General features: G+C 40.7%; 1 protein-coding gene across 1 annotated transcript in view; it reads left to right on the top strand.

Annotated features, from left to right (window-relative positions):
• The first annotated feature begins 441 nt into the window (after window positions 1-441).
• Window positions 442-19,046, top strand: part of SEH1L (SEH1 like nucleoporin) — a 39,831-nt gene continuing 21,226 nt past the window's right edge. The window contains exons 1-2 of the mRNA XM_009284127.1: window positions 442-519; window positions 18,427-18,678. Of these exons, the coding sequence (XP_009282402.1) occupies window positions 442-519; window positions 18,427-18,678 (330 nt within the window). The remainder of the gene's footprint in view (window positions 520-18,426; window positions 18,679-19,046) is intronic.

The following is a 19,046-nucleotide window of genomic DNA, read 5'->3' as shown; positions in this document are numbered from 1 at the left end:
CCGCCGGCGGTTAGCCCCGCCCCGCTCTGCCGCCCCCGGCCACGGCGCCCGTCGTCTGCGGTGCGGTGGCCGGGCCCAAGCGGGCCCCGTCAGCCCCGGGCCGCCTCAGAGTGCCCCGTCACCGGGCTTGTACACGCGTGCGGGGGCCGAGCGTGGCATCTACAGCCCCCGCGATAACCCGCTGCGCGGTCCTGCGCGTGGCCGTACTGGCACCACGCTTGCCTGCACGCCGTGCCTGCTGTGGCGCAGGGCTGGGCCTCGGGTGGTTTCTAAGAACAATTTCAGATGTGTGACGTGAGGAGGAAAGGCCAGCAGAGCGAGGCGCTCACACCATTAGCATGCTGATGCAATTCCATCGGTAAGCTGCTGACGAGGTAGCGTGCTGGCCGCCGTTAAAGCAGCACAGCGTGAAGGCCACAGTAGGACGGGCAGCCAGGGACGATGCCTGGCACGAGCGTTGCCCACGTCGCGCCTAAAGGCCGAAAGTTGCATGCTGGAGAAATGTGGCCTCAGTGCTGGGTGAGCTGAGTTCACGCTCCCCTCCACGGAGGTGTTTTATAGCTAGAAAACACAGGGACAAGGGTCACTCAGCATGGCACAAAAGATGTATGTGTGGGTACACAGGTAAGGCAAATATTTTTGGAACAGACTTCTGGTTTTGATGTCCAAATACCTGTCATCGGCTGTTGCACTTCCTGTCTGCGGGCTGCAGTGCAGTACCGTGCTCCAAATCCACCGGCTGATGTGCTCCCTCAGGTCCTATAATGAAAGCTGGTATCTTGTACAGTGGGGTTTTGCATGACGCACCTCTGAAGTATAGCTGATGGGACAGTATGCATCGGTAAGTTCATAGCATGTTTTTCCAGGTAACTCAAGGAAATGTTGCATCAGATTTTCTTGAACTGTGGGTTCAAACTTTGAAAGCTATATAGGGAGTAGCTCTTCTGGATTTTTCTGCCTGCAAGACTGAGGGACAGGCTATGTCTGTTCTTCTGCAGGTGTTCTCTACTTCATCAATGTGCTACATGTGATCAGTTGTGAAATAAGTAAATTAAGACAACATCTGTGAATTATGTTTCTGGTTTAGGAGTGCAGAGAAGAATCTAAGTGCCCATCCTAGAGGTAATGATTCTTTTTAATTCAAAATAGGTTTCTTTGAATTCATGTTTCAATGAACAAAAAGTGTTCTTAACCTCAGAAAACTGATCTTGCACAGGCTGGGTATGAGAAAGTAAATAGATACATAGAAACTGTCTGCAAAATAACAAATTTTAATAAAGAAATTAAGATACTCAACTTCCTCACTGAGTTTAGTCTTCAGTAGGCTTTTCTGTGGATATGAACTGGCTGACCAACCTGTATTTGTAGCATTTGTTATTACAGCCTTTTTTACCCCTCACTGGAGCTACCTGTAGGTCACAGGCATCGTGATGCCCATGAAGCCATCCGACATGGATCACAGCTAAAGGAGGCCCAGTCACCATCCTGTCCGTCCAGAGTACGGAGAATGATGCTGCCCAATGACATGTTAGTTTCTCTTTATTCTAGTGCAAAGGCCAGGGAAGACTTGGAGGTCGCTGCCCGTGGCGTGTGAGAAGATGTGCTTGAGTTCAAGGACAGCTCTATCAGCTAAGGAGCACCCTGTGTGGATCAGCTGAGCGGGCCATTGGGACACTGGTGTTTTGAGAAGGACGCAGGAGAAGCGGTAGTTTTGATATATAAACACAGGAACATGTATTCTGCTCTTCTAATTAGCAGCTGTCGTGCATATGAGAAGCTTGCGCTTGTCATTGCTTGTGATATTTGGTGACATAGTTCATGTTGGGAAAGCAATGTAATTGTGTTATTAGGGGAGGGAGTTTTATGGTAGCAGTTATGTTTAGGACCTGTAACACAAACCAGTGCCTAGAGACAGCTCATGGAAAACTAAAAGAAATGTTTATTAATTGTGATTTACAGCTGGCTTAGAAGAGCAATAACTGGTAAACCAGGGGTTTCTGGAGAAATTGCCATTGTTTGCTTTTTGGTTGTTATTTTTTACTGCAAATACGCTGAAAATGTAGTACCAGTTCTCTGGGTTTTGGGAATTGAGCCCAGGATAGGCCCAGGACTACAGTTATAATGGTCTATGGAGGAGAACTGTATACACAACATAAACCAAGTACACTCATTAGAAAACTTTATTTATTCTATTGCCAATAGTATATTCCTGCTCTGTATGAGCTGTGCAGCCAAACCCAGATGAACTACTACAGAAACTCTTAAACCCTTGAGACAGCATGAGAAATATGCAAAGCAGGATAATGGAGTTGCTGGAATGTGTGGTATATTGTTAGTGTTTTCTGTCTTGGTATAAACATAAACAAGTAGCTATTGCAATGTTTTCCTATTAAAATGTCTGATAATTTGAGAAGCCCCTTGCTGTGCTGACAAAACAGTCACCCCAGGGTAGTTGGTATCCACACCAGTTCTGATCTCAAAATTGGTTTTGGTGCCCTTGCTCACCCAAATGAAAAAGACCAATCAAGTTAACTTTAAATGGTGTTTGTCCAGTGACCTTGGCCAAACAATTAACTTTAGTGCCAGTCCGGAATCGACTAAGTGCTTGTTCCTCCATGTGTACCTTTTTTGGGGGTCATTCACTGGAATTACTTAAGTATCATTTATTGGAAATGATCTGGTTTGTGCTGCTTTTCTGAGAACCATTTTGGATATTGGTAGATGAAGAACAAATTCTTCCCTGAGGTGGTTTTATTCACGAATACACTCCATATCAATCTTAGCTGTGAAGGAAGAAAGCTGTAATGTGCTTAAGCTTGCCACGGTGTGAGAGGATGAGAACCTATCTTTCCTGATTTAAGTCTTACAGCCCAAGGCCTAAAGGAGAAGAGGATCCTCCCTTCCCCCACGAACTGGATAGGACTGGAAACCCAGAAGGCTGGCCACTCTTCTGGCATCTGGTAGGGAGCAGGAGAAGCTGAATGAAAAGGTCCAATGGTCAGGGTGACACAGGTTTCATTTATCCTGTGCATTTACAGTGGAGTCTTCCTATTTCAGACTTTTGGGGACTGTATTCCTTGTTCAAGTGAACATTAAAATTCCTATGACTGAAAGTGGGTGCCAGTGCAAATACCTGTCCTCAGCTATATTATTGATTTCCTCCCCCTGCCCAACACTGTATTTTGGCATACAACAAAAGAAAAAAAAAACTTCAAAATGTATGTAGCAAAATGCACATCCTTGTAGCAGCAACAGTAGCAGAAGCACAAGGGACTCTAACAGGTTTGCATTCAGCTAAGGAAGTCTGTCACATCAGTCACAGGTCCACAACAGTGGAATTCTAGTGTGCAATGTCTGTTAAAAAATGGCTATGTAGTAAAATGGAAGCTGTAATTATGCTTTGAAGAGAAGGACAACACAGCTGTGCCCAGACTAAATGATTGCCCAAACTGTAGTTTGGAGTTCTGGGTAGAAGAAATTCATGGCCAAGGAAGAAAAGAAAGATTAAGGTCTATTTAGGAAGTCTGTTCTATAGTCCAGAGATCTGTGCCGGTCTGTATGGCACTGGGCTCCTACGGTGAAGCTGAAATCATTGTGGAGTGTGAAAAGAAAACGGCAACTGGCAGAAGTGCTGTCACGAGTGAATGGACACTAGCTAGCAGAAAAGGCAGCCAGCCAGGATGTGTGATGGGTAGAACAACTTTAGGCTGTGCTGTGGCTTTGTGAAGCAACCCTTCCAGCAACCTAAGCTGGGGTGTGCAGTCAGCCATAAAACCTAATGCCTATGAGTCAACGCAGGGGGTGCGGGGAGCAGCTACAGGAAGAGAAGAGCCACTTACCAAAAAAGATGACTCCAAGTTATTATTTTTATTGCTTGTGCAGAGGATCTTGCTTGCTGGGGATGGTTTGTATACGTTACTTGATTTTCCGTCCCTCTTTCCTTTTCACCCCTAGCTACAGTGACATTTATTAAAATCATAGTTTGCAAGTGAGAAAGTCTAATTCAGTGAGTGTCCAGAGTGGCTTGATGGCATTCCACATTCCTGGTTAGGAGGTCATTTTTTACTAGAAACTGCATTGATAGCCTACAGCTAACACAAAGGTTTTGACATTGAAAGTTTACTGAGACTTGCATTTGTTTGAGGATCACCGGTTTATTAGATTTTAAAATTGTTTTCCTCACAGACTGAATAGAGCTGTTCCATGCTTAGACCATTTCTAATCTCACCGTTATTATTTCAAAGCATCACTTTACATTACTGTATAATGGTTAAAAAGGTGTCTAAACTGCAGTTCTGGAAACAGCTTTATGTTGCCCGGTGAGTCTTTAATTCACATTCTCTCATAATTTTGAAATCATGTTATCATGATCTTGTAACTTTTCTATAGCACAGATTCTGTATTTTCATCTACATTCAAGCTTATCTTCCAAATTACAAAATTAAGGGCATTCTCTGAATTACAGCTGAAAAGGTTGCAATGCACGACTCATACCACTGTTACTTGCTAGGAGAAGTTCTTGTAAGAAAGTACTGTTTCGGCAGAAGAAGACTTTGTACTGAGGAGTATCAGTAAATGTTTCTGTTATAAATTTGTGTTCTGAATTTTATGTTCCAGTTTTCCTTTGCATTTCCCAGCATCTGAACAAAGCAATTATGTCTATTTTCATGGGTGTAAAAGTCTCCAAATTGTGTTTGCCTTCCCCCCCCCCAATAATTTGGAATAAAGTAATAAAAGTCTTTTTGGCGAAATCATTTTATCATGATCTTGTAACTTTTCTATAGCACAGATTCTGTATTTTCATCTACATTCAAGCTTATCTTCCAAATTACAAAATTAAGGGCATTCTCTGAATTACAGCTGAGGAGGTTGCAATGCACGACTCATACCACTGTTTGCTAGGAGAAGTTCTTGTAAGAAAGTACTGTTTCGGCAGAAGAAGACTTTGTACTGAGGGTATCAGTAAAATGTTTCTGTTATCCTTTCGGTTTCCCAGCATCTGAACAAAGCAATTATGTCTATTTTCATGGGTGTAAAAGTCTCCAAATTGTGTTTGCCTTCCCCCCCCCCAATAATTTGGAATAAAGTAATAAAAGTCTTTTTGGCAACGTGATTTAGGATTGTAATCCATTTTGTAATTTATGTTTCTGTATTAGACAACCTGAAGTGCCAATAACAGGAAAGGGTTTTCTTTTACTACTAGCTGTAATAATGATTTAAAAAATCTTATTGTTACCAACTTCACAGCAACTTAAATCTACCATGTGGTGGCGAGCCTTCAACATATATTACAATAATTACTTCTGTCCTTCCTGCGCTAGCAGAGGTAGATCTGTGCAAGATTTGTGATATCTTTTTCTGTTTTTAAGTTGACATTAATATATCTGATTTCATACAATTTCCCGTATAAGCTCGTCTTATGAGATAATCAGCAGCCCTGTAGGAGCCACATTCTCTGAGTCACTGTTTGGATGGCAGGGTTCCATGAACGTGTGGCTAGTTTTGTCTGCTGAGATGTCCTTTGGTATGTTATACAGGGCAAGGTGTTCATGCTTGTGTCAGCGTGTAAAGGCACTGAATCTTGCAAGGACCACGGAATACTAAATAAGAACTTGCTACATTGACTTGGCAAGGCAGGATTGCAATAATCGATGCACCTCTCTTTTTACCCTCGAAGTAAATCAGAAAGCAAGGAGGAAAATAGATTTTGCCTGTAGGTGGCAGAGCGCCATGAAGAAATTCTTAATTTTTCAGACGGTATGATTTCCTAACAAAAACAAATTAGTAGTGCATGTAAAATTTATCTTTCCTTTTTTTCTTTGATAATGCCTGTTATAAAAATGGCTTTGAAACTAATCTACCAAAGTAAGGAGTCTTAAAAAAATCTGGTTTGCATAACAAGTATATTACGGTTTCTGAATGTATGCTATGTTTTCTTTCGTCCAGACATTTAAAACCTCTAATTCATACCCTTATGGCATATGAATTGCTGTAACTGCTAAACCAATTTGTTTGTTTTCTCAAAGAAAAGAAAAACTGAGTATAATGTACCGAAAGAAGGATCCATAACACAAGTTTTCCAATTGGAATGCTGTCAAGGTCTTTAACATCTTATTTTAGCCAGTGGAACAGTTCCAGCCACTCAAGTCATGACACTACCACTTACTGGAATTAACAACCTGGGAAGAAAAGCACCCTTGTACAGAACGTGTCCAGTATCAAAATGGGTGTATGAAGTTCTCTGGATCTTTTGAATTTTAGATCTTTTTTCCTACTGTCTCACTGCATGCAAAGAGATATCACGAGTCATCAAAAGATACTCTTTTCTTTTTAAAAACCTTGTGGTACCGCTTCTCAGACAGACCACTGCAGCTTCTTCAGTGGCAGACAGTAGTACCCTCTAAATACACTGGAAGCAATTTGTCAGAAAGAAAACGCTTAAGGTGTCCTAGTACGCCATTTTCTTTACTCTGCCACCCTTTTATATCAGAAATGTCTTGATTGTGTGTTAGATCACTCAGAGTCAGATTCTTCTCAAGATTTAAGTATAAAATAATGTATTTACTAACACAGATTTGCAGTAATGGAGCAATGCTACAAAGAGGTAAAGAAACAAAGTAGGTTATTAAGATTATATTTGTCAAGAAACATCCTCCAGGGTCACTTTAGCATCTCAGCTAGCTTCTAGCTCCCATTCTCTTACACTAATTTTGGAAGCTCTATTCACTTGAAATTGATTTTCTTTGTCCAAGATGGCTGGTTTCTTCTTACCAGCCCCCTCTTAAGCACTGAGCAGGAAAGGTAGGACGCAGAGCACAAGCAAAGGGGTTTTTTTCTGTGTCCAAGCAAGACCACCTTAGTTTTGCCCTTTGTTTTTTCTTGATTAAGAAATAATATTTAGTTGGGTCTGGTGATCAGATTCTTGAAAGCAATTCTGTGAGGAGAGGATTAGGACATATGACTGCCACAGGCCCGTATCTGTGTATCCCAACAAGCTGTTACATTAACATTTCTATCGTAACCAGTACGCTCCTGATTTCCCATTGCTTCTCAACACATTGGTAATACCTTATACATAATGTTATCAGAAGTTATAAATGCACAGTCTAATTTCTAGATTCAGAATATATGTTGGCCTCTCTATACCATATAAGGAATAAATGTGACAGCAGCAGTGGTGAAATGAGAAGTGGGATGCGTTCTTTGTGAAACTATGCCACACATACATACACTCTTGGTTCTAGGGGTTTTCTCTGGGGAATGTCACAAATCCTGTGATGCCAGTATTTCTTGGTCTCATAAAAAGTGGTAAGGGTAATTCTCACTTAATTTCCAGAGTTTCAGCAACCTTGGAAAGCAGGACGAGGCAGATAACTGAAGGGGGTAACTGCATTAGCCATTACAGCTAAATCTGCTGTCAAATATGCATCAACAGTGTGCAGTATTAATATAGAATTTACACAATTCTGTCACAGCAAGTGGAATAAATCCTGAATATCTTTGGAAAGGAGGTCCCAATGAAATACTGCAATGATTATGTTTTTAAAACATAAATACATATGCCTTTCAGGGTGACATGAAAACTTTCCCTTTCTTTCTTTTACCTCTCTCTTTCCCGAGAGGGGAAGTAGTTGGGAGTGCTTTGTTCACACAGAGGAGTGATTCATTAATAGGTTCAATAATGAATTAGATTAATGAAATCTATGCTGCAAGTTATACCCCCCTGGGTATTCTAACTGGAAACTTACATGCACAGCATTTTATAAAATTGTTTTATAATGTGAGTTGCATATAGGTATACATTTAAATCTACCAAGTGTTACCAGATGTGATGGAAATTAAATTAGCTAGAATTACCAAGCGCTGAATTATATTTTTCTCAATAATTTAAAAATATTTCTATAAAAAGTAGGGCAGATACTTTTAATAATCATGCAGATAACTGCATGATTAACTTTGAAGTTTACCTCTTTCAACATTAGAATATAGCATTATTTGGGGAAAATGGAAATAATATTTTTGTTTGACTAATCTGTGTAATTGAAGAGACAGTGGATAAGTAAACTCCATGCACAGAACGTTTCTGTTCAGCATTTCATGCGTGTGTTTATACTCTGTGCACAATACTTGCGTACATAAATATCATCTGTTCCTGCTATCCTCCTAGAGAGCACGGCAATGTGCTGTGTGTTCTCTTCGTATTTCAGATGTCTCGAGGACATTTGTTAGGCTCAAAAGCTATGCTCAGTACTTGGGGACAGTACATCAGCCACTCACCGAAGATGCACAAATCTGAAATAATTATATTTCAGCTTGTTCAAAAGCAGATAATTTTGGTGAAACGTTGAGTAAGTTGTGTCAGTAGAAATTATGTCTGTTAGGCATACATGTTCTCTCCACAACACGGCATGTGAGTTACCTTGGGCAGGAAGCAATTGCTGGTAATTAGTGACACTTATCTGACCTTTGCTGAAAAGAGTTTTCACTGTTCAGCAGTTGCTAATAAGCCTCCACAATAGCGCTGCGTGGGAATGTTCAAAGCGCCATTAATCCTAAGGCATGATGTGAATGTGCCTTAAAATGCTCGAGTGCCCTTTTCAGTGTGTTCATGTGGCGGATGCTCTCTTAGCTTTGGACTGTGTTTGTTTTGACATGCGTCTAGAGTTTTCAGTTTAAATATGTGTCACAGCACAAACAGTACTTATTCCTGTAAGGCCAACTAACCATGCTAATTAGTACAAGTCTGTAGAAAAGAGACTTAACAATATGCAGACCTGATTCTTGTCTTGCAACAGTGAAGTTTAGAAATAATTTAATTGAAAATATGTTAGCATAAACTATGACCATACAGTTTACGCAATAACAATTTAAAATTATGTAAATTCTTTGCCGCATCTAATGATTGGTCCCTTGGGTAATCTGTCCTCATAGCAACTCCTGTTGGAAATTTCTCCTTGTTATGATTCTGATCTAACAGTATCGCTGGGTTGAGACATGTGATGAATAAAGTGGTCGGTGAGGAGTATAAAATCGCCGTACAGTTTCTCTTCAAAGGGAGCACACCCTTATAGCTGACTGTAAGGCAGCATTTTTGCTAGTGAGAATTTCACTGGTGGGGGAGAAGCCTTAAGTGAGCACAACAATACATTTTCAAAACTTCCAGTGAATGGGCAATTAGCTTTTGTAGTCACGTGTCTTCTAGAAATCCAAGTATGCTTTCCCTGGAATCTTGTCTGGGATTTCATTACATGTTCTTAACCCAGATGTTTCAAATGCTTTAGAAACAAGGAACCATTATTATTGTTAGAATAAATTCATCATCTTTGCTTTTAGAAATGTCAGAGGGAGGAGGAGTGTTTAGCAGACCTCTAGGGAGCCTTTTGGTGTTCTCTCTACTAGAGTCTGAAACCTTCCTAGACAGATATGTTTAGCTTCTCCTAATGGTGGTCAAACTAGAAAATTACTCCAGCATTGTCCATTTAACATTTGCTGATATATATTATCTGGACTATGTCCCCAGACTGTTCCTTAGGTAAATTAACTCCATCTTGTTATGTCTCACAATGATCTAAAAGCTGTATGTAACATATGGCATTCATAAATAGGTGGTTCCAAATCTATTACATAGTCTACCCATACGCCATATGGAAACTTGAAATCTGAGAGAGAGACAGGGTCTATTCTACATAAGAAGGGATGAAAGTGTTTTCTACCAGTTTGAAAACCTTGGCTATGCCCTTTCACATTACCCTTTCAACCATATTCCTTTAAGTTATTTAAAGTCGTCTGTAAGTACAGCCACTTGCCCGAGCTAGGATTCCCGTTAGCCCTGGAACACGTAATAGATTGTGATTCCTTAAGCACTTACTTTTAGGCACATGAAAATGGCCCCAAGGATTATTCTTTTGCTGGAAGTCAGAAGTATAAGGCTGTTTTTAGGATGGGCCTTGCATTTGTTAAACTGCTGCCCTTGTAGATGCAGAAATATATTAATGTCCTTGTATAGCTGCTTAAGTAGTTTTTTTTAAATGGGTAATCCTGTTGGGTTTGGGGAATATGTAGTTTTCCTAAAACATTGATTTCAAAAGCTCTTTAGCCTATTATAGGTAAATAGCATTTTAAGAAATGTTTGTTACACTTACCGACAACAAAAGTATTGGTCATGTAACAAGAGTAATGAGCAAGTTACTTCCATAGCTAATACTGCAATGATAACATCGTGGTGGTGGTGTCTTTCAAACTGCGTTGCACCACCTCTGCTGCACTAGAAGTTCAGATTTTTTCCAGACAAATGTTCACCTATTATGCCCTAATATAAGCATTTATTCTTCTTTTTCCAAATGAAACAAAAAATAAATCTTAAAGACATTTATTTCTACTGATAGGCAGTGCTGAAGTTTCCATTTTAACTTTAGAGTCTTTCTTTTATTTGAATAGAGAACAGCAGGGCCAGCTACAGGTATAGGCAACGTGGGCAGGTTGCCTATGGATGCAGATGTTCAGGGTGGCAAAACGGTCCCAATAAAGAGCAGCCAAGCTCCGCTCTTTCCTCTGCCAAGGCCTTTTCTGTGGAGAGGAAGACCACGTTTGAGCTGTTCATGCTATGTGAACAACTGATTTCTACCTCCTGGTGGCAAACTCTCTCAGCCTGAGTAATTTATACTTTTATACTGTATATGTATGTGTTATACTGTATTTATACGTGTTTTATACTCACTCTCAGAGTGAGCATGCACCAGCGACAGCAGCAAACCTGACCCTTCTGACTCAGTCCTATCCCTGCCCCTTCCCTTTACGGGAGCAGCTGAGCCCTGGCAGCAGTGGAGGAGATGCACATGAGGACTTGTTTGCTGCTTGAGTGGTAAGGAGCACGGGCAAGGAGAGGCACAACATCCTGAATCTAGAGACTGGAGGGCTGGGATCCAGTGATGGATGAAGAGGGCCTCTTAATTCTACTCGTAGTCAGCCAAAACCCTACTGAGTCTTCTCAGCCTATCTCCCTGCACCTCCCTCTTCTCTTTCCTCCATGCTCTTCTTCACGCATGTCCACCTTCCAAAACCCCCATGTTCTTTTTTATACAGACTCTGACTACAACTGCTGCAAAATTCAAATTTTCCCGTATGTGGAGAAGCCTTGAGTCAGCTCCAGTAACCAACCACTTAAAATTTTCCAATTTAATAAGCAGACCACCTCAAGTTGAATACTCACTTCTGAAATGTGAGAAAGGAAAACTCCAAATAAAGGAAAAAATAATCTAAAGAAGATACCTATGGTAAATGAAATGAAGTCACAGTCAGGGTGGATGGCATCATGTGTGTCTGGCATCAAACAGTACCCTGTGAGAAACCACCCTGTGTAACATGGCCCAGCCCTGTTTTGTGTGCCCCACCGCAGCTGTGCCTCTGCCTCCGCCTCCTCAGACCAGGAGGATTGCCACGCGTGGAGTGTCTCCATCCCACGGGCGAGAGGCCGAAGAGGAAAGGCTGCAAGATTTGCTCCTTTCCTCAGCAGCACTGCTCTTCCCCCTCGTGAGCAGACTGCTGAAGGAAATGAGAGTTGGCTCGTGTGTTAGGTCACTGAGAGACTATGGACTCTAGATGGCAGAAGGGTATTCGCTGAAGGAAACATACATGCTAGAGGGTCCTCCATCAGGAAGGGGGTAGTTCAATGCTACGCTGCAGCTTTTGACATGCAAACAGACAGGCTCCAGGCCTTAGGAAGGGCAGGTCGTCTGGGGAGAAGAAGAATTAGTGGAGTAAGGTCATTCTTCAAACACAGTTCACCAAACCCTGTCTGACCCCGCTGTCCAAATGACTAAATATTACTATGGTATGTGGTGGTGCTGTGAAATCTTTTTTTAAGGTAGTGAAAGATTCATGTTACCACCCACCAGTAAAGGCATTAAAGGCATCCTTAGCTTATAAACAAGCATAAATACCCATTCTGTAAGCATCAGCTTTAATACTGCATTTGATACTCGATCATAACAGTAGTCTGCAAAAATGGTTTAGCTTTCAATTTTGTCAGCAATTTATACGTCTGTTTCTACTTCTGCTGCTTCTTTCCATATACACAAAAGCAGACGGAGGAAAGCCACCACTGCTAAGTTTAGACTTTTCTGTCTGTTCTTACTGTGAAAACTCTCAGGGCCAGCTATTTTCCATTTTTACTCCTACAAGCTCTGTTTCTATTTCCCAACCTGAGATCACTAGTTTAGAGATAGCTCTGATGTAGTTATATGATCCGAGATCAACCTTCATATTCATCTGTTATGAGGCCATTAGTATTCCATTCCTAGCTGTCAGTTATGTTGCTTGTCAGTCTGTCATTCCAATTTTCCCTTACATTTCTTTGCACATTCATACGACTGAGAATAGTTTTCCATCCATAAGCCACTTACTTATATAACATCACTTCTGTTTCCCCTTAAGTCATCTCTTACGGGCTGCCAAAGCTATACTTCATCATGACTGGGTAACTGTTTTGCTCGAATAGCATTTCTTGGGCTTATCAATTATTATTTTGCTTATTTTGTCTTCCTGTACTCTTTTTTACATGATGTGGTAAAACGTAATTTTATGGAGTTGGAGCTTATCTTTTTCTTGCATCTTTCTAATATTCCTTTTTGAAGTAAACAATAAGTTTTAATTTCAGTTTGGGACATCCTATTGATTTCCTAGCAGAACAAGTAACAACAGGTTGTAAGCGGAACTCTGATTGCAGCAGCGACAAAGCAGGGTGACATATAAAGAAAGGTTCACTCAAACACCTGTAGGAGTTTTACTCTCACTTTACTCATGTATAGACTTGGGGACTTTATTTACCCTCATTTTTGCCCATGAAATCTAATTTTGTTACTAATTTCTTTCTGTGATCTGCCAGTCATGCCTGGTCAGTGATCTTCTTAATTTGACTTACCCTTCGTAGCAATAATTGCTGGTATTCTTTTTGCTTAACAGGAATTCATCCCGTATCTTTGACACACTGCTGCGATTATGAGTGCTTTCCTCTGAAACATCCACCTTTAGATTTCTAGTTTGTATGACACAGTATGTTACACGTACAAGACCACTTGCTGGCAGCATGCCTAACATTTTCAAACTCCTCCTAATTGTTAAGCTTCAGATTCTCAAAGCTAAGCAACCTACTTAATGACTGGGTTTACTAGATCTTTTTCCTGAATCTAATTGCTCAATAATACCACTTTGTATTTCTACAGTGCCTTAATCCAGGAATCTCAAAATAATAGATATTATTTTACCCCCTATGGAATATTATGAATTGTTGGGAATCCAGTTGTTAAGGAAAACATGGTACAGAAAAGTGGATGAATTTCACAGGGTCAGGCAGGTCTTCCCTGTCAACAACAGTATTTTAAAATGATTATCAGGAACAGAACCTTTAACTATGCTTTAAGCTGTTTGCTGTTAGCATGATAATCCATGATTGTCCGTAATGGATCACCTTCTAGTGCAGATAGGACCGAAGCATATGATAGAGGTAGCCATGTAAGACAGGCTTCCTCACCCTCAATCCTATGCCGATATAAACATCCTTAATGCACACAGTTCATGATTTTACTTTCTTTTGGGCAGGCCTTCGTATCTTTTAAAATCTCCCTCTACAGGCAAGAGCATCTTTTACTTGAAGAAGGTAGTCAAAAGGGAAGAAAGGAAAGTACTAACTGTATTTTCTTTAAATCCAAGGCAGCATCAGTTATACTCATTTGGAATGAGAATATCTCTACCAATGCTAATACAGTTACACTGAACTTCCAGCAGAAGTTAATTAAGTTATGTAGGTTTATACAGTCAATTTGAAAACAAAATTGGCCTACTGTGTCCAAAGTGGAAAACTAACCTTATTATAGTTCTCTTTCTTCTCCTATGCTGTGGGTCAATGTAATTTAATCTAGAGATAATACTGAACCCAAATGTTCAAAAATATGTATCAAGATTGTCGTAATTCAGTATGGTCTTCCTCTGCACGTGATCAAGCAAATAGTAAAGTTAAAATACGACTGGCTTTTCCACCTCATGCACACCATCACCACAAATAGAATGTTTTTCTTTACTGTTCAGCTCCAGCTGTAAGAGGAAGTCACCGAGGTTAGCTAATAGTTGAATCCTAATTCATGGCTCAGTAACTGGAAGCTGCAAATTTCCTGGGGTTTCCATGAGGTCAAGCATGCTTCCCGTTATCTTGCTACACGGCACACCATGTTCTGGTTACCATTAGTGAAGAATGCTTATGCCCTCCTGACCGTGGCCATGCTGGCTGCCTACCATCGCTGTGCAGCTTGGATCATCCTATTGTGCACCAACTTTACCACCCTCCGGACACTCTAGAAATGCAGCAGGGAGCTGCACCACTTTTCAGTACTCAGTGCCTTGCTTTCTAGATTTGTTACACCATTCAGAGGGGAATGTCTTGCTAGGGAGTAATCTTGAATTAATTCTTAATTTCATCTAGATTAAGATAAAAAGAAATTGCAGTATTTATTAATGAGATTACAAATAGGCAACAGAATAACAAAGGTTTATATTAGACCTAAGTGAGGAAGTAAAAGAAAAACATTTAAACTACACATACTGTTCACATTATTTCCATCTGATTTACCATACTACCCTAGACGTCAAGACTTCTGTGGTCCTAGATATCTTATGCTCATGTTACATCATTGGAAAATCCCTCTTCTGTGGTAGCATGTTAGCTTTTATAGCCAATAGCTTTTACAGCATTTGAGTTCTTCCTGAAGAGGTCCAGAGAGATTTGATCTTATTCAACAAATTTTATTTTACTTTTAATCCAGGAGACAGTCTGGCCATTTAAAAGAATTTAAATAAGCATTGTTTCATTTCCCAGAAGATGCGAATGCCTCTGTTAGACCGGATGTCATCTGCTCTACTTGCCTGTCTATTTAATGACTGCTTGCCTTAAGAAAGGGTATATCTTGTCCCCTCATCCCTTTGGTAATTTTGATCTTTCACTATGAAGCGTTTCCTCTGTTGAGCCTTAGTTCTGTGTCAGTCTTTCCACTAACAAAAAACACCTGATAGAAATGTCTACATGGGATAAATGTATTTATCTATCTCATTACTCGGTGTTGACTGAAATCAGACACAATGGTAAATTAACATTCTGGGATCACAATCCCCCACATATTTCCTGGATTTTTTTTAAGTCAGTGAAGTTTGTGGACCTAGCTTCTAAATAAATATAAACTGAGCTACCTGCATTGAATCTAGAGACTGAGGACAGGGGTAGATTGTATTTAGATGAATAAATAATTGTGTAAGTGTGTATGTATTAAAAAAGGTAGGGTTTTTTTCGCTTACTGACCAAACTAAAATGTAAGGAAAAAAGTCTAAGTCTTGATATGAAGTGTACAATTTTTGTTGTCAAAGAAAATAAACTTTTTAGGTCTAACAAAAACATGCATTTGTGCCACATTCAAAAATTTATATACTGTTCAAATGAAACAGATTGATGCCAATTATTTGTGAACCTGACAATTTTGCCCTGCTCCAACTATACTGATACTATCGGCTGAAGAAATAAACTAAATGTAAGCAGGTGAAAAACATGAATTCACTAGTTGTAACATACTCTCAGTCTTGACAAAATCATTACATTACTAAAAATTGCTAAAGAATGGGTTTTTGACAGCTGAATCACTGACTGGAAACAATTCTTCTGGAAAAAAAGAAATGCAATTTTTTATAAATACAATCAACGGTTTACAGTAAAAGACATTTCCCAAAAATAGCTAACAAAATCAACCATTCAGAGACCCTGCCATGAATTAAAGAACTTATAAAACAGCTTTAATGTTTTTATTAGGCACTGTCTCTCCAGCTACTTGAATGAAGCAATAACTGAAATTTCAAAGTACAAATGTCTCTAATCATGCTGAAAGAAGATTAAAAAAATCTTTCTCCTTATCAATCCAAATAAGTGCATGAGTATTATTTGTTGGGTTTTTTTGTTTGTTTGTTTTGTTCTTATATATGAGTGTTTTTCCTCTAGCATGAAAAATGTAATACCTCTCTAATTACAGCACTGGAACGATCAGGAACAATCAACTTTGCTTGCTTCTCCTATTGTATTACTTAAATTTTACCTATTATTTAGAAAATACTGAAATTTCAACCTCCAAAGTGATTGCATGTGATTGCGGGGGGGGAAAAAAGGCTATGCTGACCATGGCCCTACAGTCCACAGTGAGGTTCCCTCTAGGAGATGAATTGTGCAGTACCAGTTCATCTTCAGAAACAAGAAAATGTTACCCCCTTCCTTTCATTAGCTCCTCATTTTTTAAAATGCTTTACAAATTTTCTGTGTTATTTGCAAACTCCAAACCAAATTCTCCACTAATATAAATAGGTAGAACTTAGATGTCTTAATTTTCTTGACAACAACTTGCAAATTCCTCTCTTCAACTCATGTTCTCCATTAAGATTTAGCTCTCTAGTATTTAAAAAAATATAATTTTTAAACTATCATTGGCCAACTTAGATAAGAATGTAAAACCAGCTGGTAATTTTTCTTCTAAATCCTTCCGCATTTTCCATTCTCTGTAATTGAAAACATTTTTATCATACTCCCTGTACTTGGGTAACAAAATATTTTTCAACATGTTAACTTCTCCTTACCCAGTATCATTAAAGTGATTAAATCCTAGCATCTTAATGCCATAGTGTCCCTTCAAGTCCAAGTTTGTTGTAATTTGCCTCAATCTTTTATCATTAATCTATTATCATTCCTTATCACGTTTGGGTACCAGCATATCTAGTCTTAATATGAAGTCTACTAATGAAACACACGCATTAGTGTGTTAAGTGCTTGCATATTAAGTATGCCTGCATATTATGCAGAAAACCGTGATCTCTATGGCATGTGATAGCAGCAGCTCCATCAGTTGCTACGGAATGTAGTTTACAGTTTGTAAAAATAAATGCACTAAATATCAAACCCAAACTGCCAGGTTTATTCCACAAGCAGGAAATGGTTTCTTTATAATTCTGTTAAGTATTTGGACATCCCTGAACAAATTCTCTTCACCAAGTGGACTGAATTTGACTCCTTATCGCCATGACCAAACATGAAAATTTTAAATAGGTGGTGAGAATCCAAAGTCCTTTTGAAAATGGTAAAACTAATCTCCTGTTAAAGGTGCAGATATAAAAAATGTTCTAGAAAAGCTCTGAATCGGCCTTGAATCAAGAGAATTTGAATATATCGGATTTCAGGAAAATTTACATTTGATTCTCTTCCTTAATCACTTAATGTATGATTTGAAAACTGGATCATAGCTATACAGCAGTGCAGGTGTCCTAATGACTTGACTACTGTTTTGGAACTCAAATAAAGCACAGTTAGATACAAGTGTGTTTGCTGTTATTACTACCACCATAATTTCATTATTATTTAGTCTCTTAAATCTACTAACTGCATTATTACTAGTTGGATTGTAGCGAATGAATTATTTTTTCTTTGTTAATATTTATCAGCTACTGTAATTAGCTTCAGAATAGCTAGTAAATAACATGGCTTACAGATGAAACATTCCTTAAAAACAAGACCACTCTTGTGCTCAGTGATACGATGCATGAATGGTATTTAAAAAATACTAGCACTGAGAGCTGCATGATCCAGTCTGCGAGCTGATACTGCAGGATACAAACTGGAAGAAAGTGCTTCCCCTAGTGAGGGGCTCCCTGGAAGGTGGTATAGGTCAGTGGTGAGAGTATTCAGCCCTCAAGAGCCTCCAGCTGCCTTGGTTAATTTATTTTGTACAGCCCTCTGACTACTCACTAGTCATTACTGGTCTATAGCTCCTGCCCAGACCTCACTCACTTGTGATGTGTTTTCTACCATGTGCAGGTCTCCGTTCTGCTTCCTCTGCTTCGTAGTCTGTGATGCTGTCCAATACCCACCTCATCTCACTTAGCGCTTCCAACCCATCTTTGGATTCCTGCACTGTCTGCATTGAGTATCACGTGCTTCATCCTCCCTATAAAACCTTCCAAACTTAGCCCCTATGCACCTCTCCTCAAGAAGCAAGTCTCATGTTCTTTTCCACGACAGTATTCTTAGGGCTGATCCGATAGTACTCATTAGTACCGTACATCGTGAATTAAAGAGGTAAATCATACACTGTCGTGTTGAATGTTTCCTCTGCTTGCTTACTGATTTGCATCATTACAGTGAGCTCCAGTATTGTAAGTAAGGTAATGTGAAGAGACATAACAGTACCTGCTAGGAGAGGGAAATGGCGATGGCCCCGGCAAAGAGGGGAGAAGAGGGAAGCAGCAGCACTGGTCAGGAGACAGCAATTGGGCTCCAGAGGACAGGGTAAAGGTGGGGACGGTGATGACAGAAAGCAAACGGCATTTATTTGGGTGAGCTAAATAGCTGCAAAGGGTTCCTACGAGGCGCTGAAAGCAGCAGCGTTCAGGAAAGGAGGACACGGGGCGGCGGCGAGCTGTGGGCCGTGGGGCACCAACGGTTCCCCAGCGCTCCCCGGGGCTCGCCCGGCCAGCCCCGGCAGCTGCCCGAGACCGCCCAGCGCAGCGGGAACCCGTCGCCTGCCGCCATCTGCTGGAGCGTTAGTAACGGCCACCGCTGAGCCGCCCTACGCCGAAACCCGGCAACCGGCCCCCTTAAATGCGCCTGTACGAGGCCGTGGAGCAAGAAATCCCCCCCAAGCCCAGCCGCAATTCACGTCGGGGCAGGAAAGGCCTCAGGCGTGACACAGGCCGGGGGAAGGCCGTCCGTCCGGGGGGTACGGCCCCACCCCTCCGCCCTGCCCGGGCCTGCGTGACGCCGCGCGGCAGCTCACACCCTCTGTCACCTGCAGAGGCGTATTCTCTTAACTTTCTTAGGCGACTCCGAGCCATGCCTGATCTCACCCGGTGAGCCCGCACTCGGTGTCAACCGCTTTGCTGTTTTCTACGACAGATTCGCTATTTGAAGTCATTCCGGTGAGCTCGGCAGCGCGGCCCAACGCTGCCGCCACACACCCCGGCGTTGTTTTCTTAGC

The sequence above is a fragment of the Aptenodytes forsteri genome, unplaced genomic scaffold (genome assembly GCF_000699145.1).
Source record: "Aptenodytes forsteri isolate BGI_AS27 unplaced genomic scaffold, ASM69914v1 Scaffold229, whole genome shotgun sequence".
In the NCBI taxonomy this organism is placed as follows: domain Eukaryota; kingdom Metazoa; phylum Chordata; class Aves; order Sphenisciformes; family Spheniscidae; genus Aptenodytes; species Aptenodytes forsteri.
The sequence above is the reverse complement of the archived record's forward strand: the minus strand, read 5'-3'. Positions and strand labels throughout refer to the sequence as shown.